The 22649-nt window shown below is 40.5% G+C and overlaps 1 protein-coding gene across 1 annotated transcript in view; it reads left to right on the top strand.

The window, feature by feature from the left end:
* The first annotated feature begins 6456 nt into the window (after nucleotides 1-6456).
* CIAO2A (cytosolic iron-sulfur assembly component 2A) overlaps nucleotides 6457-22649 on the top strand; it is a 203088-nt gene continuing 186895 nt past the window's right edge. Inside the window, exon 1 of the mRNA XM_044077698.1 lies at nucleotides 6457-6705. Coding sequence (XP_043933633.1) covers nucleotides 6582-6705 — 124 coding nt within the window. The 5' untranslated portion in view covers nucleotides 6457-6581. The remainder of the gene's footprint in view (nucleotides 6706-22649) is intronic.

Here is a 22649-nt window from a genome sequence, read left to right as displayed (position 1 = left end):
TGACTGCTGATATATGTATACATAGCATGCTTCCTCACCCCTAACCCTCAAAGTCAGCCCCATGTATATGTGCCTGATGTGTGATTGTGAGAATGATTTCACTAATAGATTCTAATTTGCTGCTCTTAGACAGTACACCACCCCTACACAAGCAATTGTAATCTTTGTACACCTCTGAGGTCTGGGAGAAAAGTAAATGAACAATGAGTACACTGTCCACAGCTCAAACACAAGCTATAATGACTTCATGTGCACACCTCTAAGGTTTGACTGTGATGAAAATTAAAGTTGTAATAACCACACAATCCCCAGATCCCTAGCAGTTTTCTGTACACACACATTTGAACAGGACTGGTTTTAGAATGGGTGTGGTTGAAACCAGAGGCTATTATCAGCTTTATCCTAAAACGGTCATATCTCAGCATTGTTAGGGTTAAACAGCTCAGTCAGAAAATTGATACATTTTTTTGTCCTCATTTTTCTTCAACCAGCAATAGCTTTTGTAGGGGTCCCCACAGAGTCAAGGATGATTAAGGGAGCCCCCAGTATCCATTTATACAGTCTGTTGAGTAGGGGCCACCAGACTCCAAGAAGATCTAAGTATCTGAATGTTCTGTGATATATCTTATGTCTGACTTTTGAAATAGAATTACTTGTTAAGTACATTTTTTACTGATATCCAGAAGAACAATCTCTGTGTACTGGCATTACTGGGTGCATGCACATACAAAATTCAGTGATATTTTTTACACACACACAAGCATAAGCCATGGCAGTCCTACTTTTGTAGTTATTTCAGCAAATAGCAATATACTGTGCAACACTGGTACTGCCACACCAGATCAGTGACTGCTGTTTAGCAGTCGTCAAATAGCAGCAGGGGTAAGTCACTTATTACCTCATTGGGCAATAATGCATACCTGTCACTGTCCCTGATTTCACAGACCTTCCCTGATTTAGTTCATATATTTGCTTTCTCCTTCGCAAAAAGTTTGATTTTCTGGTAAATCATTCAGGATTACAAACAGTCAATCAATCCAGACATCTGAGTTTTATACGTATTGTTCAAAAATATGTGTTGATGTAAAGGGTGTTATTCTACTAACGTTTTAAGTGCATTGGAGTAATATTTAAAATGTAGTCCTGATTCTGAGCCTTTATTCTATTATTTTTGGGATTGCACTGAATTCTTAAGCAAAGGAATTGAGAGTTATACTATCTGGTGTTATGCCTGTATTTATAAAACTCCCTGAAAGAGAATACTATTCCTGATGATCGGAAGCATCAGCTCTTCTTAAAATCCAACATTTACACCAAGATAAGGCACTCTGGGCTGCTGATCTCTCTAGTGCTTACCTTGCTCATGTTCATTATCAGCTTCATACTAACAAGGTCATATCACAGCCCTGTTCAGGTTAAAGAGCATAATTAGGAAATTAATGCATTTTTTCTTCCTCATTTTCTCCCAAACTGTAGCAGCTTTTGTGGGGACCCCACACAGTCAAGGATGATTAAAGGGGGGGCCATGCATCCATGGGAATAGCAAGTGCAGAAAATGTCCAACAGCAGGCTTTAACTAAGCCACGAGCACTGTGTCAGTGGTAAACTATTTAATAGAATTTTGATGCCTGTTACTTGACAAAACCCTGTTACTACAACCAGAAATATCTTTGAATTTTAAAGGAGGTGTAAATAAGAGTTATTATCCATGTGGTGTATTAAGTATACAAGAATGCTATACTAGGTTTTGTTGGTTTGACAGACATGTAACAAAATATCAGGATAAGATAACTTGCTGTGGTTGAGGGCCCCCAGGGAAGAGGTGGCCCCTAGCGACCGCAGGGTTCACTGGTGCCTAAAGCCGTCTATGAAAGAAAGGGCACTGGCATAGAATCAGAGACTGCAAACTCATCAGCAGTGAAACAGTCATCTGAAAGCATAAAGCATTAGTTCCCACAGTTATGCTACAAGAAGTGCTCAGAGGAGGCTTTGAGGTCAACAGAGATTATGCTGAAGACCTGGATGTTGACTGGAGAGAAAACACAAGAGTTTAAAGAATTACTCAAGGCTCTAGCACCTCAGAAAGAAGAGGAAATAGGTAGAGTTGAAGAATGGCATCATCTCAAAACAGCATGTGTGAGGACTATAGAACAGGTATGCAGCTGAGCCAGGTATGGGAATAAGGTACAAAATGAAAACTGGTGGTGGAATGCAGAAGTCCAGGAAGTCATAAAAAGAAAGAGGGAGTGAAGGAAAAAGTGGGAAACAGAAAACACAGGCCAAGAAGAAATACTGTTTGACTAACAAAGGAGTTGCAATAGCAAAGAACAAGGCATCAGAGGCACTCTATCAGCTTCTGGAAAGTGACTTGATAGATGGCATAAAGAAACTCTATCAGGTTGTAAAGCAAAGACAGAAAGTTGAAGAAGATAGCCAGTCACCCTTCATAAAGGATGCCAGCAACAACCTCCTCACCAGTCCACAGGACATCAAAGGCAGATGGAAAGAGTATCTCCAGTAGCTTCTGAATGAAGGAAATTTCAACAGAAGCTTTACTGCCCCATGCACAGCCTATGATGAAATAAGAGAAGGAGCTCACCCTAGAAGAATTACGTCAGGGAAAGCATCAGGCCCAGTCAAGGTCACAGCAGATATGATGAAGACGTTGGGTGTGATAGGGGAGAAATGACTCCTGAGGGTACTCATAGCAGTATGGAGAGAAAGGCGTATCCCATAGGACTGGACAATAAGCATATTAGTGCTGGTGTACTCGAATAAAGGGGACATCCACAACTGTGTGCAGTATACAGGTATCAAAATCCTATCACACTGCATGAAAGTTCTGGGGAGTGTTTTTGATAAATAAATATGCAGAGTAGTAGAATGTGAGATGGGACATGAGCAGTTCAGATTCAGATCAGGATACAGCACACCTAACCCAATGTTTGCAATCAGGCAGATAGTTGAAAAGCTAGAGATAATGAAAGAGTCCAACTGGGCAATCCTTGAGTTGGATAAAACATATGACAAGGTCCCAAGAAAACTGATTTGGGCAGTCCTTTGGTGGTTTGAAGTACCAGAAACATTGGTAGAATTAGTGCAGGTTGTGTAGAAGGACCCAGTGACTCAAGTATGAACAGTGTTCTGTCTCACAGAGGGGTTTCCAGTGAGAATGGGTGCGCATCGGGGTTCAGCTCTGAGCCCACTGCTGATAGTCCATTACCAGTATGAAGAGCCCACTGCTCTTCATATTGGTACTGGACTGCATTAGCAAATAGGTCAGACGTGTTGTATACAAATGTTGTGGCACTACAGGCAGACTCTGAGCAACAACTTCAGCAAAGGATGGGGAATGGAATGCAAAATTGAAGGCACACGAGATAAAACTGAGTACAGATTGGTTCATAGGTAAGTACTATGCTAACTGCCCTAGTGGGCCATTTTAAGCCTAGCCAATTTCCCTTCTTGTGCTTGAAATAACCAATCCCATGGTCAATAATTATATATTACCTCTCATGAGAATAAATGGGACCATACCATATCTAATTTGAGGGGACCCATGCATGGAATAAAGCATTTAGGAGCTGCACCTGTCCACTAGTAGTACAGGGAGCAGTCCTGAGGTCAATTTTCTGTTTCCTATCCATAGATCTAATTTGCACTTGAAAATGGACTGGAATGGCGTTATCCTCTGTGAAATATTCCTGTCCTTCCTAACCATTCTATTGATGTTACAGAAGATATTTAGATTCCTACATTGTGTATTTCTGATGCCATTTTACTTGCTGATGTGCCATAAATTCATCAGTAATGGGTTGGAGAATGCTTTGTATGCCAGACACAGGTCACCTCTTAGCAGTCTGTAGAATACGGAGTATAGTGACAGGACCTTGAGTCGGTCCATGTAGGACATTTTTTTTAGGCCTTGTATTGTTTTAGTAAGGTATCTCTATGGGAATTCCAGTTGTTGCATATGTCTGGATAGATAAGACAGTTGTAATGGCAGCAAATGGGGAAATCAGAAAAAGATGAGAAATGAGATAGAAAGAAATGTCATGGAACATGTAAACTGCTTCAAGTACATAGGAGGAGTGGTTGAGGAGAAGGGAAATCTGAATGAGGAGGTGAAAGCTAGAATTAGAGGGGCTGCACCCAGCTAGCACAGAGTGTCAAGGGTAGTGTATGACAGAAGAATGTCAAAGCTGAAAATTAAGGTGAACAAAACAGTGGTGAAACCAGTGCTACTGTATGGTACAGAAACCTGGGCAGTAAAGGTAGAGATGATGAAGGTGAAGGGCCTGAGATAGGTGGTAGGATGCACACTGTGGGACACATGAAGAAATAAGGACATCAAAGCAGAAGCATCATAAATAAATTACCATTTCTTCCGTGGACTATCATGACAAGGGTTTTCATATCTTAGAAGGGAAAAAAGGGCAGAACATTAAAACCCATAAACAATGGGTGATACAATAATGATTGCAATTTTACAGTTCCTAATAAACTCATCTATAAAAAACATCCATGCTACAAATAATGAGGAATCGTATAACTAATACTTAATGACTGCTCTTATTTTTATTGTTACTCAAGACACATCCTTTGAAATAGGACAGTTACCCTCAGGGATGTAGCCAGAGATTTACATTTTGGTTATTTCCACCATTACCCACTTATCACTTTAAAAATGTACTCAGCCTTCAAAATGTTATCCCCAGGTATATAACAAGCGACACGTTATTTTCAACTGTAATCATTTATATCCATAAAAAAACTAGTCTTAGAGATGTGTTCCTTTTGCACAAAAATTATTTGTATACCTCTATACTGCAGATACTCATTTACACAGTTCTAAAAATTCTGAGTGTTGACATTTCCAAGGGATGCTCAGGAAAATGTACTCATTTGAGTACACTGAGTATGCCTAGCAACACCCTTGGTTACCCTGATTGATGGTTCAAGAGAGGGACCTCTCTTGTTCGGTATATATTTCTCGGAGGTACAGGCCAACACGGAAGGACTGTGGCTGACCAAGTTCGCAGATGACTGCAAACTGGGTGGTATAATCGACTCTCCAGCCGACACAAGCATCCTCTAAAAGGGCCTCATAGAAACAGACAACTGGTGCCAGAGCCATGGCCTCAAGCTAAATGCCAAAAAGTGTATAGTCATCCCCTTTGGCAAAAACAAAGTGCCCACAAATTACCACATAGGTGGTAATCCATTAAGTACAGAAGAAGTCATTAAGGACCTGGGGACCCAAGTTGATAGCAATCTCTCATTTGACAACCACATGGCCAAAGTGGTTAGAAAAACATTTTATATAGCCCACCTAATCATGAAGGGATTCACATCTAGATCAGGGGAGGTCATCGTGCCTCTTTACTCATCTCTCATCAGGCCCATAATTGAGTACAATGCCCCTTTTGGGATGTACCTTACCAGACACCTGCAGCAACTGGAAAGACCCCAAAAGTACCTCACCAAGAGGATCAGAAGGCTCAAACAGATGCCATATGCTGCCCGGTTAAAGAAACTCCAGCTCTACTCAGTGGCATACCGCCTGTTCAGAGGCGATCTGTGCCTGACGTATAAAGCCATGTCCAACCCGGAATTAATGGACATGCTGCACCTCAGAAAATCCAAATCCCATCGAGCTACGCTCGAGAGACTTGAACCTCAGCAGTGAAATAAATAGGACACGCTGGAGGGACAGATTCATAACCCAGAGGCTCCCTTCACTCTGGAATAAAATCCCAGTCCAGGTTAGGCAGAGTCCCTCATTGACTCTCTTCAAGAGGAATCTTGATGAGTGGATGGGAGATCGTAGGTTTACCCCGGGTATCACTTCTGTGTCACTGTTAGACAGAGGCACAGTATACTAACCTCGAAAAAGGGCATAGCAAAATAAATTTAAAATGGGTGGCGAAAGCCAAACACATTCGGGCTAGGCTTATAAATACCCTAGGGCAGATAGCCTAGTATGAACCTAATACTGAATCGTTAAGGCTTTAAAAAGTAGGGAAAGTGTAGCAGATTACTTGGGCAAATTGTAATTCGTGTGCTACTGATGATACATTCGCTTCTGTATAATAGTTCTATGTGAGAGTGCTTCAGCAATGAATGTGACATTATTGTCCACACATCTTTTGGACTGCTGTACAGTTTGCACGCTGTCAAACTGCCTTGTGTGTTAACATACTTTCTTTAAAAAGTTTGTATCGAGTCCGCAACATAATTAAAACATTTTCTGAGCTGAATTATGCCCACAAAGTCTCGCTTATAATTGCCTATCACAAAATTGCACACCTATTTCATAATTTTGGTGAAAACAATGAGGTCCGCAGTAATACTACAATTTAGCATTCCGCACTTTCACCGTTCTCGTACGTTTGAAAGTTCTGTGCTCTTCTCACTAGGTCTAACTCGGAACTGTTATGTTATGTATCTCTCAGCGAGGGGGGTTCGCAATCGCATACAGTTTGCTGTTGAACATGTCTGTAGAATAAGGAAGTGGAGCTGGAGAAGGGAAATGCTAGGATGGGAGTATAGTTACAGCATGGCGGCGGAGTTAGTGGACTATGGAAGTAGTTTCTGGGCTCCTTTCTTACACCCAAGCAAAGGTTGCAGTGTTGTTTGGGCTGTCTGCTGGAAGCAATGCGCAAAAATGTAAAAAGATGGAAGAAAAAGTGCTCGAGGTGTACGGTAAGTAGCATTTAACTTTCTCTTGAGGTCAGTTGTTGCTGTCCTTGCTCTTGGGTGCTTGTTACTTTTTAACTTGCTGACACAGTTACAGAAAACTTGAAACGTACGCTCGCCATCGGAAACAGCTTCTGAGCTTCGTTTAGCTAGCTGGCTGCAGATCTGGCAAGGAGCAACTTCTTATTGCGTCTACCATACTTGTCAAGTGGCCCTGACTTTTTTACCTTATGTTTTGTGTCTAATTATTAGTAGAATGTGTGGTTTACTGGCAAATCATAAAATCACAAATTTGATTGAACTCGCATGCACTTACGGACGTCAAACCCCTATTATCACAAAATAACTCTTGTTAAAATACTTTCCTAAAACAAAAATATACCTCCATAATAGGACCTGATTTTATATATAATCAGGCTGATTGCTCAACAACAGAAAACATACGCTGGTGGATCCTCTCCTGCTTTTCAGCCTGAGCTTATCCTCTGTCTTTGACCCTGAGGTTTGGTGCATAGCAAGTGTGATTTCTTTTCACAAGGGTAGCCCCTTACAGACCCTGGGAATTACAGCTCGACGAGCCTCCTTTGCAAAACTATGGAACAGGTTATAACAGGCCTGATAAAATACAATGTAAAAAAATCTTATAGGAGTCAGCCTAATGACAACCTATGAATCTCAAGTGCCACCAGGGCCTTAAAAGCCAGTCTGTACACCCAAACTGTTTGTGTCCTGAGTGTCATGAGCAGCTTTTTTGGGGGGGGGGGGGTAGTAGGGAGGTAACTAAGGATTTGTGAAGGTTTGGGTGTTAAGATAATACTTTTCCTATTGACAACCTAAAAAAAAATCACATAACACTTCCAGCATATAAGAAGTGACTTCTAGCTTTGTTAAGGTTAGACCTTGTCTAATAAATCTGGTAAACTTTTAGAGAACATTAAGCAAGCCATGGTCACTGGTTGCACTGTCCATACAGAATAGGGGGCATGCTAGTAGGGAGGTAACTAAGGATTTGTGAAGGTTTGGGTGTTAAGATAATACTTTTCCTATTGACAACCTAAAAAAAAAATCACATAACACTTCCAGCATATAAGAAGTGACTTCTAGCTTTGTTAAGGTTAGACCTTGTCTAATAAATCTGGTAAACTTTTAGAGAACATTAAGCAAGCCATGGTCACTGGTTGCACTGTCCATACAGAATAGGGGGCATGCTAGTAGGGAGGTAACTAAGGATTTGTGAAGGTTTGGGTGTTAAGATAATACTTTTCCTATTGACAACCTAAAAAAAAATCACATAACACTTCCAGCATATAAGAAGTGACTTCTAGCTTTGTTAAGGTTAGACCTTGTCTAATAAATCTGGTAAACTTTTAGAGAACATTAAGCAAGCCATGGTCACTGGTTGCACTGTCCATACAGAATAGGGGCATGCTAGTAGGGAGGTAACTAAGGATTTGTGAAGGTTTGGGTGTTAAGATAATACTTTTCCTATCGACAACCTAAAAAAAAAATCACATAACACTTCCAGCATATAAGAAGTGACTTCTAGCTTTGTTAAGGTTAGACCTTGTCTAATAAATCTGGTAAACTTTTAGAGAACATTAAGCAAGCCATGGTCACTGGTTGCACTGTCCATACAGAATAGGGGGCATGCTAGTAGGGAGGTAACTAAGGATTTGTGAAGGTTTGGGTATTAAGATAATACTTTTCTTATTGACAACCTAAAAAATAATGACATAACACTTCCAGCATATAAGAAGTGACTTCTAGCTTTGTTAAGGTTAGACCTTGTCTAATAAATCTGGTAAACTTTTAGAGAACATTATGCAAGCCATGGTCACTGGTTGCACTGTCCATACAGAATACCTTATCCTCGCCAAAGCATTTGATAACATCACATGTCAAAATTATCAACAAGCTAAAGGTGCTCCAAATTGGTCCCTTTGTAGTTCGATGGATAGCTAATTGGATGATGAAGATGGTAGACACATCCTCGAAGAGCATGGAAGTAACCAATGAGGTACGACAAGGTTCCATTCTGGAACCTCTGGCATATACTTTGATCTCTGAATCAAAAAAACAAGAACTCTTAGTTTGCCAATAATTGTAAACTGGGTATTGTACTTAAATCTGGTTTTGATAAGCAGAAGCTAGAAGGTGAACTTAACCATGTTAATAGCAGATATGTTGAAAGCTGGCTAAAACTAAAATGCTAAAACCCCCCACACAGTATGGTTGCATTTGCCATACAAACCCTCCACCTAGCTTGTAGTATTGAAAACACTCCACTCCAAAATGAAGACGTGCAAGACAGTAGAACGTGGGTAGATAAGTACTTTTCCTTTGATCATCATGTTGCAACAGTGGCAGGAAATCCTCTGTCTGTCACAGATGACCACAAAGGGTATTTTCTCTAGACCTAGAGAAGTCTCTGCTCTCTCTGTACTTTGCACTGAGCAGGCCCATCATTGAATACATCGTCCCATTTTGGATGTATTTTTGGATGCATTTTACTAAACATCTCAAGCAGCTGGAGAGGCCCGAAATGTTTTTGAGAAAAAAAAAGTCATGTGCCTAAAGGATCTGTGTTATCGAGAGAGATTGGAGGCCTTGTCCCTATATTAGGTTCACAGGCACATAGGTAGGTACTAGGCTATCTGCCCAAGGGCCTACATAAGCCTAGCCAACAACGTTCCCTGGCTTACGCCACCCAAGAAAGTTATTTTCCTGTGCCACTGTTGAGCAGAGACACAGAAGTGATCCCCGGGGTGTATTTCCTATTTTCCATCCACTCATCAAGATTTTTCTTGAAGAGTGCTAATGAAGAACTTTGCTTGACATAGATGGGTTGCCTAGTCCAGAGTATAGGAAGTCTCTGGGACAGGAATCTATCCCTCCAGCATGTCCTGTTTATTGTGGTGACAAGGTTTAGGTCCCTAGAGCTCTTGTTTGGCGTCTACTTCTCTGAAGTACAGGCCAACACTAAGGGACTCTGGCTAACAAAGTTTGCAGATGACTGCAAACTGGGAGCCGTTATTGAATCCCCAAATGATGTGGATACTCTACAAAAGGGCCTTACAGAAACAGATGCTTGGTGCCAGAGCCATGGGCTCAAGCTCAATGCCAAAAAATGTGTAGTTATCCCCTTTGGGGGAAAAAAATATGTACCCATGAATTACCACATAGGTGGCAGTACACTAAACATCGAAAGTGTGATATGAGACTTGGGGACACAGGTGGACAGTGGTCTCACCTTCGATAACCACATCGCCACAACAGTCAGGAAATACTTCTATGTGGCACACCTCATCACTAAGGGCTTTTCATCCAGAAAAGAGGAGATCATTGTCCCACTGTACTCATCCCTCATTAGACCCATTATAGAATACAACGCCCCATTTGGTATGTACCTCTCAAGACATTGGCAACAACTGGAAAGGCCGCAGAAATACCTCACTAAAACAATCACAGGCCTAAAGCAGATGCCCTACTCTGACTGCCTTAAAAAATTCCAGCTATACTCTGTTGCATATCGTCTACCCAGAGGCTATCTCTGCTTAACATACAAGGCCATGTCAAACCCAGAGCTGTTGGACATACTACACTCCCAATCCCTCAGAGCAACACGCTCCAGGGATCTAAATGTCATCACAATAAACAAAACATGATGGAGGGATAGGTTCCTGACCCAGAGACTCCCCAGACTCTGGAATAGACTGCCCATACATGTCAAGCAGAGTGCCTCGTTGGCCCTTTTCAAAAGGAACCTTGATGATTGGATGGGAGAAAGGAAATTCACTCCAGTGAAATTCACTCCGGTGATCACGCCAGTCGCCCTGCTAGACAGGGGTCTAGGGAGGTAAATAGTGTGGGAAGAAATAGCCAGGGAATTGTTATGGCTAGTCTTGTATAGGCTGTAGGTCTGATAGCCTAGTACCAACCTATGAATCTATGTGTAGCTTGGAGGGATTGGGATTTTTTTTTTAGGTGTAGCATGTCCAATAGCTCTGGGTTTGACATATCTTTATATGTTAAGCAGAGATCATCTCGGAGTAGTCGATATGCTATGGAGTAAAGCTGGAGTTTTTTGAGGCAGTCCGTGTAGAGCATTTGTTTGAGGCCAGTAATCCTCTTTGTGAGGTACTTCTGTGGCCTTTCCAGCTGCTGCAGATGTCTTGTGAGGTACATTCCAAAAGGGGCGTTGTACTCTATAATGGGTCTAATGAGTGTCGAGTATAGGGGACCAATGACCTCTTTTTTTTTTTTTTTCCTGGATGAGAACCCTTTTATGATGAGGTGTGCCATGTAGAAGGACTTCCTGACTACTGTGGTGATGTGACTATCAAAGGAGAGACTATTGTCCACCTGGGTCTCAAGGTCTCTTATCACACATTTGGTGTTAAGTAGATTGCTGTCTGTGTGGTAGTTCATGGGTACAGAGTTTTTACCAAAGGGGATAACACTGCACTTTTTAGCATTGAGCTTGAGGCCATGGCTCTGACACCAGGCGTCTGTCTCAGTGAGACCCTTCTGTAGGATGTCCACATCATTTGGGGACTTGACTATGGCTACTAGTTTGCAGTCATCTGTGAACTTTGTTAGCCAGAGGCCTTCTGTGTTAGCCTGTACTTCAGAGAAGTAGATACCAAACAGTAGAGGTCCCAGGATGGAACCCTGTGGTACCCCACTTGTCACTGCTTTGAGGTCAGATTTGGAGTCTGCAACTTTTACAGTGTGGGTTCAGTCAGTGAGCCAGTTGGCAACCCATCTTGTGACGTAGGGATTTATACCTAGTTTAGTGAGTTTTGCTATAATTCCAGAATGGGGGATGGTGTTGAAAGCCTTGGCGAGGTCAAGCTAGGCTGTGTGAACTACCTTACCCTCATCTACGGTTTTGGTGACTGCCTCAAAGACATCACTCAGGTTCAGGAGGCATATCTGCCTTTCACAAACCCGAACTGGGTGGGATCCAGAGTTTGGAGGTTACCAGTGTCTTTATTTATGAGTTCCATGATGATACGTTCCATGGCCTTGCAGACCAGGCTTATCAGGCTAATAGGTCGATAGTTCCCAGGATCAGGCTCCCCCTTTGTGGAGTGGGATAACTTTGCTGTGCGCCATTCAGTGGACACAAAGACTGATGCAAGGCTATTATTGAACATGGTGTTTAAGTGGGGAGCCAGTTTGTTCTGAATTTCGTGTAAAACGCAACCTGGGATGTTGTCCGGTCCCATGGATGCTGTGTTTTTGGCTTTAGAGAGTGCAGCTTTTACCTGTGATTACAGGGACTCTGCATTCTTCCTGTATAGATATGGGCCCTTTAGGGGGTGAGAGGGGGGTAAAGTTAGCACTGAACCTATCTGCCAGGATGTTGGCAATATCAGTTGGTTCTGTAATTTTCTTGCCTTTGTGCTGTAACGCAGAGCAGATCTGGGTGTTGCCATCGAGATTCTTGACATAGCTATAGAATGCTTTGTGGTTGTCCTTGGAATTAGTGGCAATTTTGTTTTCGTAGCTAGCTTTGGAGGATCTTATAAGGGATCTCAGCTTCTTACTGAGGCTGATAAGGGAGCTCCTCCACTCATGGGGTTTTACTCTCTTTTGCAACAGTTTCTTCCTTCTGTTGTACAGTTTGTTTATGGCAGGGGACTACCAGATTGGCTTTCTTTTTTTGGAGGATAGTGTCTTGGTTCTGTTTGGGATAGCACGATCCATGCACTCTTATAAGTACTTAGAGTGCATTTGTGTAGGATTCAGCAGTTGTAACTGTATTGTCCATCTGCATGGGTGTCGTGAAGTTCACCACTTCTGTCTTACGAAGCATGAAGTTGGCTTTGGAGAAATTTTTTACTGTGGTTTCCTTAATGGGGGGTGGGGGCAGGATGTGGATATCAAAGGTGATTAGCTTATCGGATCGGACTAATGAGGAGTTGACTTCAGGTGTCGAACACAGGTTACTCATGTTGGTAATGACTAGGTCTAGGATATTGTTGCCCCTGGTGGGGGTGTGGATAAGTTGATCTAGGGTATTGGAAGTTACCCATTATTAGAGTGTTTGGTTGAACCCTAATATTTTCCAGTACACAAAATGTTCACCTTCAATATGAAGCAAATTACAAACTGCAAGTTTCGAATTTTGAAGAGGGGGTGAAGCCTGTCCAACCAAATTGTCAAGTAAATACGTACAGCTATGTTAAGATAGGGAAAACACAACTGTATTTACAGGAGATTGCTGCTTAAGTCACAGCATTGCCGCCAACTGCTTTGAGCTGATGTGATTCAGTATGCTCTGGAATTCATATTCCTTACCTTCAGACAAGTCCTATACCAATCCCTAATGGAAATCTCGTATGATACAGCTTGCTAGACTGTCACTGTGAAACTACTGTAAAAGCCTACTTATAGTAACTTTGTGTAAGACTGTCACTGTGAAACTACTGTAAAAGCCTACTTTTAGTAACTTTGTGTAAGAGGCCATATCTCAGTCCTGCAACTGTAACAAAGTAGTAATTTTGAAAGCCAAAACGGTTTGTGTTTTCATCTTCAGCCAGAATGCCAAAAAGCAATAGTTAAATCATTTTAACTGACTGCCTGTACTACAATAAAACATTTCTGATAGAGTACATCATCTTTGACCATGATGATGTACCACGAGTTGTAAATAAATAATTTTTAATAGAAGATTTTTGCTTTGAAAACAGACCTGCCACTTTGACTCTTGTGCTTGACTGTGATAAGGAAAAGAAAGTCTGCCTGTAGTAATGTATGTTAGCATGTTTCAGGTGTGATACATTGTCCCTGACAGTCTAGACCATGATCATTTAAAAGCTTAACTGCTTTCACACACAACTGCTTTCCCAAGAATAACCACTTTATGACTAGATACGTCTCTGATATTTGTTTAAAATACATTCTTACTATAGTAATAATAGGTTGATACTGTTCTAGCAGAAATAACCTGATCAGCAAAGGATAAATAACTTAATAATTCAGCCTCTGACAGATGTGTACAACCCCCAATGGAGTCCATGTCCTGTATTGTTTAACTGTGATTAAGTGACATATGTGGTTAGTTGCTTTCTCTTACAGACTAACATTCCCCTCGCTACATATAGAAGTGGTACATCTCAAGTGTTTGACAAGTGAAAACTCTATCCTTTCTAGTATATATTTTGCCTGTTTTATTTATGTACACATACAAACAAGTGTGCACACACGAGTTGTTTAATTGTGATCAAATGAGTCAATTGCTTTTAGGCACAGACTGCACTATCGCTTCAGCGACTGGCTTTTGACTTGGGATACCTCAGATGTTTGGCTGTAATAAGATGAAATAAATTCTATTCACAGTAATGTATTCACCTTGTTTCCCATTTACAAACAACCCCCCTTACCATGATCATGTATCTATGATCAAATGATAAGCTCAATACAGAACAACACATTCTCCCACATACCCCCTTTTGACTAGGTACACCTCAGATTTTTGACTTTGATTAAAGTGAAAGAAATTCTGTCCATAATGAAGTGTTCGGCTTGTTCCATTCACAAAGGGGTCCCAACCCATCTGTGTTTAATTGTGGTCTTACTGATGACGGAGAGTTTCTCCACTCCTAGTTTGCTTACAAAAATACATTTTGGAGGAGCTGTGATTGCTATAGTTCAGTGTCCCATCCCTGGATCTGTCCTGCTGAACTCTTGGGCATTGGTGGTAATGGTACATACCATGCTTTACGCACATTGTGTGCTACTTTGAACACAGGCCGAGGTACATGACTCTGATGTAGACTCTGATGTAGACTGCTTGCAGTATAATCATGCTTTAGAGTTTTTAATTTTCCCCCTCTTAAAAATTGGGCTGTCCAGCTAATTCTGCTTAGTAGTTTACACTGTATTCAAAAAATTTGAAGCTGATGCAACAGTTTTTCATTGAACAACTGCATCCCAGAGCACTTGTCCCAAACATTAAGTAAATAAAGTTCTGAAAACATACGAAATTATGTATTTGGCATATCTTTGCTACTTAGTTATTTGCTTACTTTCTCACAAAGTACATTTGCAAAGTAAGATATGTTTGGTCTTGAAGTTCTGCAACAGTATAGCACTTAATCTGGGGTGGAATGCAGTTTAGCTGTTATAAAAAGTAAGTGTTTAAACCGGTACAGGAAAATGCATATGTTTAAACATGTCTTAAGCTTTCTAACTAGATGTCTCTCTCTTAATCTGTTTTATCAGATGAAGTAAGTGCTGATGATAAGCAGTTAGTTGTTGTCAGTTATGTTGAAGGATGATCTTCTCAGTCATTGAGGATTCAGTTTTTTTCTGATTTGTGCAGAGGTTTGCATTAAATAATTTAATGGAAATACGACTTTATCAGTGAGGACCCTATTTTGGTGCTTAATGCTTGCAAGGGTATGCATCAGATTTGATGAAGCAACTCTACAATGTTTTTATTTTTCATTTGTTTCAGATTAAGTAATTGTAGTGGCCTGTATCACAGAATTCTAAGCTGAAACCATTCTATTTATTTAGTATATGACCTGATGGAGTATTATAGTAAAAGGTACATGTTTTAGCTGTTTTCTCCTTGTATTCTTATCACTTCTCTACTCAGGATGCTGTTTTTTGTGCCAGCAGGTTTGGTTTTACATACTGCAAGATTATTCTAATTGTGTTATTTACCATATATGACTTTTCAGTTAATAATAATAATTTTCTCTGCTTTTTCTTTTTTTACAGCTCATATAGTTAATTACACAAACAAAACGAGAACTTTAAAGTTAACTCAACTACAAGTCTGTGAAGTTCATAGTGCAAGTAAAGTGCAGGTGCCATAATCTTCACGTGAAATGCAAGTGTTAGGATATTGTACTGGAATAGCTACCAGCTGCTGGGTGCAAGGCTGCCACATGGAGTAACATTCTGTTATTTAATCACTAGTTTGTTGCCATTGTACGTACAGAGTTATTCCATAGGTTCACATCCTCCCACTTTGCTTTGCCGTTACCTCATTATGATAAACACTTGTTTTTTAATATTTAATGTTAGATCTTCTGGTTGATGGCTACCCATTTCCTCTAGTCAATATCTTATTTTGGCAGTTTCAGCATTTAATGCTAGTCTGGATTTGCTTGGCTAACTTCTCGCTCTTTCCCTGTGCAACCAGCAAATCTTGTTGAACACAAGTGATTAAAGGCAGGCTTTGTAGTACAGAAAGACCAAAATAAAATGTATATATTATTCACTACATTGTTATTCTTATTGCTACAAAGTTAGGTTACAAAATCAATCATTTACTTTTTCCTACAGTGTAAGCCTTTTGTTGAGTTTACAGGCACATTTATTACAAGTGTGTTTGCTCACTGACCTGGATTCGCTATTTCTTAGTTGTGCAGAAAAAAGCAAGGTTGCTCAGATCCTTATGACTGTTTTTGTCAGAGAAGTCATTAGCTGATGTTGGAGACTACCTCACTGAATGAACATTCAGATTTATGAAAATAGATTTACAGTCTGAGCTGAGTAACATATCTGCTTGTGTTGCAGAAGGATCTTTATTTGGTCCATTCTCAATATTTGTTGGAGGTTTTGCATGGAACATTTCACTCGGAAGTCTGAGGTATCCCAAGTCAAAAGCCAGTCGCTGAAGAGCGAGTGCAGTCTGTGCCTAAAAGCAATTGACTCATTTGATTACAATTAAACAACTCATGTGTGTACACTTTATGAAGATGACCAACACATTAATTACCACATCTAGTACAAGCCTAAACATGATACTTTAGCTATCAAGTAAAAACTTTAATCTGCTTGTGAACTGGTTAGCCATTAACAAACTAACTATAAATACCAGTAAAACTAATGGAAGGATGTTCAGTACACCAAAATGACTGGAAATCAAGATTAACAATAATAGATTCTCCTGCCCCCTACCCTTACCTGTGACATTTCTCACAGACACTTGGATATTACCCTAGAGCAACATTCTCTTTTCCAAGCTGCATAGAATTAATAGTTAATAAGGTATTAACACAGGTTGGGGATTATTACAAAATACAAAGTCTCTTCACTGTTTAAGAAGTGCTGTCGCTCAGTGTATTATTCCCAGGCTCGAATATGGTCTCCATCATAGCATTACTCTTCTCACAAAATTCTTCATGAATTCAAATAACTGAAAACAAAATTCTTTGTATTCGCAGCTAACAGTAAGGTGATCCACATGAAACAAATGCAAATGGTTTCCAGTCATACCAAGAGCTGCTGTATTTCTGTGTACAGTCTCCTTCAAAATATTGCATGAAAAGTGTTGCCCCCATTTAAAAAAAAAGTTGTATGAAAAAGAGCAAACGTACCCCTTTTGAGGCTCAGAATGCTTGCTGACTAGGCCTCTCAAGTGTTGCTGCATGTTGGAATAGCACTGTTAAGGAAACTGGACAATTTGACCGTCTCGAGCAGTTCTTAAAAAATCTGGAATCATAAAACAAATGCAGCTGATACAGAAGCACATGGTAACCACATCTTATCCTGTGGTATGTTTCCTTGCATTTTTCTAGCATATATCCAGTCAGCCAAGAATAGGAAGTTATGGTGTAAGTATGAATGATATCTAGAACAGCTATCTAACTGTTGTAAATGGTTGTAAATATGTTTTACTCAGTTGTTATCCTACCATACAAATATTTGCTATGTATTGTTACAGTTGTAATAAAAGTGCAGTGTATAATAGTCTTTCAACAGCTGAGATCTGACATCATTGTAACCGTTCAGCTGTGTGCATTGACATAAAAACTGGATTCACAAATGTAAAAGCTGAACATGTAACCATCACTATTAATACAAATAAGTTTGCATGTAAATGTGTATCTAATATGAAATGTTTTGTGTGTATTGCTATATACTGTTTATACTACTGCTATTGCATCTCCAGTTTCTTTGCTTCTTTATTGCTGTTGATACAATTAATAGTTTCATATTTGTCTCTCACTGTGTTTATTGCAATGTCATACGTTAAGCATTATGTTATAATAGTTTAATGTACCTTGTTAAGTTGTGTGTTAACAGTTACAAAAATATCTTTATTTTTTGCTTTCAGTAATGTTGTATCTACCTGTTTGGACTGGATTGTGGTTAAATTTGGACCATTTCACATATTCTGACAGTCCAAACAAAATAAAAATAAATATAAGGGATGGTTAGTTAAGTTTCTAGTACATTCGTCGCTTCCTAGAAATACACATAATTTCAAAAACTGTGTAAATATTTTGCCTGGCATTGGCATGTAATGCAGGTGTGAATAGCTACTTCAAATTAAGGTGAAGCTGCAGGCTGCAACTGAAAAGGGGTGTGTGTGTGTGTGTGTGTGTGTGTGTGTGTGTGTGTGTGGGGGTAACTCAAAGTGATTGAAGCTACATTGTGGCAGGATCAACCTTTACTATTGTTGAAATATTAAATGAATATTTTTCTTGTTTGTAGCTTCCCAGAGAGACTGATGTATATAATGTCAAAAGCTGTTTAAATATTTTTTTATATTGTCATGCAAAGGAAAGGTGGCTGGTAACTTCTAAGTAAGATGGAGCAACTGAAAGGGTAGATGCTACAGTACACTGCAACAGGATCAGTCTTGAGCTTAGTTATGAAGTATGAATTTATTTCGTAATATGATTTTTATTTTATAGCCAATTCTTCTCCTGATGTATTCAAGTCACAGGTTGCTAATCATTTCTGTCTTTAGTTGGAGTTGGATTTTGAAAGGAACCATAATCATTGTAAAACAGAAATGGTGAAGCTAGCCAAGCCCAGATTGTTTGACTCAGATAAGGTGTGCAGAAAGGCATTGCAGCAGAACAGCTTGACTTTAAATTTCATGTTGTAATGTACAGAAATGTAGCAGACTGATAAGTGTCCTTCCACAGACTGTTTACTGATTGTGGAGGGCAACAGTAGTAAAAGCTCACTGTATAGTGGTAGTAGGCAGCAGCATTCGATAAGTGTGCAGCCAACAATAGATGGCTAGGTCACCCTTGGAAATGGTTCATCGGAAAAGATGACTGCACTGCCCATGTTGTATGAACTGCCTATAACAACACTGTTGACTGACTGTGTTGGTGCACCTTTTCTTCCCTTGGTAGGTGTACTGCTAATGTTTTCAGATGGGCTGCTCATGTTATGCATACTTAAACTAAATAACTGACTGACCTGTGTTTTATTATGCTTTGTTTACCTGAGTGCACAGCTAATAGTGGGTGGCTGTGCTGTCCGCATTATGCCTGCTGGCAACAGCATGTGTGTGCATATTAGTGACCTACTCTGTGTAAAACAGCACAGAGACAGCCTGCTATGCTTGAATGTTTCTCTACAGTACTACACAGTACAGCTGCTTATGCAGGAGGAAGCCATAATGACATGTGTAAAAAGTACTGGATTCCCACTATGCATCACAATTCCATAGACGGGCATCGGAAATGGACCTGTCTTGGTAGTGTGCTTATAGTCTTGTGCGTTGTACACTCTACAGGTAATCTACCTATGCATCAGGTAATCTACCTATGCATCTCAGAACATTTGCTTTTGTACTATGTGACATGCCTGGCTTGCTTAATGCCTAGTGTGCAGTGCATGTGCATTATTGCACCTTTGCAGTTGCTACAGTACTGACACTAAAGAACTGTTATCTTTCTGCATTTCATTTTTAAAGGACATCACTGTAAAATATTCTGATGTGTATTGTGGGGCTATGAAAGTTGCCATAGGATCGACATTTGAGAACCATCAAACTTGAGACTCGCATGAACAGAATAATAATGCTAAATTTTGCCAGGCTTGCACGATTCCAATGTATATGGCTGGCTTTTTGCTCTGTGCTTGCTAACTATCAAACCTTTTCCAAACCCAGAGGGGCCATTACCCAGACAGCTGCAAAGAGTTACAAGTGCCCAAACTGGCATCATGGCAGTTAAGGTGTTTTTCTGTAAATTCCCTCACCACTTCCTTTGGGCAGGGGGATGCATGACCATGGCACCATGGGAACTGCTATGTCACCCTATACATCTGCAGGTTAATGTGCATCTGATGAGGAAAGTTACCATGTTCATGGCTTTGTGAAATAAATGCATCACTCCAAGTGCTGCAAATGCATTCCCCAGCTTCACCCCAAATGCTGCATCTCCTCCTCCTGTAAGGGATTGTGGCATAGGATGACTCTGTTGCACCCCTCAATGATGGGCATACCCATCCTTCCCATGCCAGTTCCAGCAGGCACCTGTGCCTCTAATCAAACATGGGGTCACTTGGGATTGTATTTGGGGCTTTATCACTCTGCGGCAGTATTTAAGTACTTTTGCAAAGGTTTGACTCTGCTGAACTACTGCTTGTACATTTTGCTGTAGAGCAGGAACCATTAGTAAGGTGTTCAGTTTGTAAGTTAACAGTTACCCTTCCTCTTTGTCTCACTGTGCCACAGGTTTAGTTGGCAGTGCGATTGGCATTGGATACAGTAGACAGCTGTGTTTAGATTTGCAGGGAACTTTGCATGGAGAATTTGCTCTAGCCCTCCTCAGCAGCTACACCAGGTTGATGATGCATAATTGAGATCTTTTTGGAAAATAGCCCAAAATGCATAATCCTGTTCTTGGAGGACCACCAGACATACTTTAAGGAGTTGCCACCCAGTCAGTCTTGTAACATTATTTTGCAATAATCTGCCAGGAGTAAATACTTGTAGAAGGGTGGAAAGAGTCAAAACATGCCCCTTGACACAGGAAGCAGTTCATTAACTCGCCAGATTTTAGTCCTCTACACTAACTGCTGGTCAAAGAAATTGACCCCCATTTTTCTGTTATCAATTAAACTCCATATAATTTGCACACAGAAAACCACCTCCCTAGCCACTATGCCAGAGTAGCAGCGGATATTCAGATGTACTAATGCAAGAAACAAGTGGCACAACCTACTGCCTGCCCCCATGTGCACACGCATAGTTGTAATAAATGTGCAGTATTGATATGGCTTGGTAACTATCTGCTTTGATAAAATTCTGGCCTGCTTTTTATAAGCAAGGCAGCCACAGCTTATGCCTTGATTTGGAAGGGAGATGGTGCTTCCTGAGAAGTGACAGTTTTCTACTTTTAGTAGGAGCTCATTGCTTTATTCTGGAAGAAAGCAGTACACCTCACCAATTCAAATGTATACCTTTATGTTGCAGGCCTTCCATGCTTTAGTTGCATCCTGTAATTCTTGGAGTAACTGGGGCAGCTAAGCTATCCTGTTGCAGGTGTGCAAGTATGGGGGATGCTAGCTTCCCAAGATGCAAGTTTGCTGTGTTCAGAGAAATTGCAGGGATCATGTCCATGGTTGCTTGAAAGTTCCTGAAATCTCTCTTGGAGTTCCCTCACAACCCTCTTGACTGTTTTCTAACATGCTCACCTTATATTGTTTCATATTCTGGCTAATCGAGTCATTGGCAGCACTTAACACTGAAAAGATGTACCAGGATATGATGACCACATCCTAGTAATTTATAGTGGTTTACAGTACATAGGATCACTTGGCAGAAATGAACCTGTGCCTTTGAGATTGGATAAACCACCAGTGCTCCAGAATATTTATCTTTAACCCTAAAACTAAGTGTTAAACATTGTGCTTTGTATCTTGTATGCGCAGACAACAAGCCACACAACCTATTTGTCTTATACATACAAACTTGCTGCCTTTTGTCTACTGCTCCCTGTTAGTACATCCTCAAAACACTGTAAAACGACCTAAATCTTCACAGAGTACAATCTCAGGCGGCATGTGGTGAAATGCCAGAGATGGCATTACTGTGTCTCAGGGAATAGGAACTGAGAGGAACCTCCTACCTACCTACCAAACATGCTGTATGTGCACATATCTACCTTGCTGTAGAACTGAATACTGGTCAGAAATATGCAACTCGAGTACCACATTGCCAGCTGTTTTCCTCATGAATGTTAAATATGAGTGCAGTCAGAGAGGGAATTTAATTTTGACTTGTTGCTAAGTACCCAAGAGCCCCCCCCCCCCCGGTCCATCACACATTTCCAGTTTTCTTATCTCCAGCAGTATGGAATAGCAGTCTTGTGTCATAAAACTGAACATTTAATTGTGGTTGCTGTGACGTCCCTCCTCTGGGTCAGTGTTCAGGGAGTCTCTATACTCACCACTGACGCTGGTGGGAAACGTTCACTGAGGAAAAAAAAATAGACACACACAGTATTTTCAGATGCATCTCTCTCTCTACCAAGTACAGTTCCCCTTAAGAACACACAGGGGAATGCACACTCCAGTCCTGAGGCTAGAGATTTCTCTGCAGGCCCCAGATAAGACTCCCACTGACACAGCTATAGAGTTGAGTTCTTAGCAGAGTGTTCCAAGTCAAGTCCTCCACTACCCTCTCTGTGAAATCAATGCTCTTAGTGGCCCTGTTGAAGGTAGCTGACTCACTCTGATTTGATTTTCACACACACCTAAAAAAAGGCTAGCACAACTTGCCCACTTTGCCACCTCCACCCAGACTATAAGGTAGATACTCTGCCACCAGAACACCAACAAAGCCAGCTACTCTAAGGCTGTTACCAGAGTATCCAGTTATTCTCAGTAAAATTAATACTTATATAAATGGTAATGTTTGACCAAGTGGCAAGACTTTCAGGAACATGGAGCCACAGTGCCACTAAATAAAGGTAATCCCTCTCAAAGGTTAAAAGGTTAAATTTATTTTCTAAAAGACCAGCAACAATGAAAGGTATAGTTGTATTTAATAATAAATAATAAAATAGAAAACATGAAAATACTGAATATCTATTTACAATAAACACCAGCATTTCAATTCACAGGAAATTAAAAAAATAACATAGATGGAAAAGACTCTGACAGTTACAGAAAAACAACTTTCAGCTAATCTCATTAGATTTTCCTAACTGACTAAATAATTACTGTTCCTG

This window comes from Protopterus annectens, chromosome 7.part0 (assembly GCF_019279795.1).
Source record: "Protopterus annectens isolate FY-2018-M chromosome 7.part0, PAN1.0, whole genome shotgun sequence".
Lineage (NCBI taxonomy): Eukaryota > Metazoa > Chordata > Ceratodontiformes > Protopteridae > Protopterus > Protopterus annectens.
This window is presented reverse-complemented; position numbering and strand designations above follow the sequence as displayed.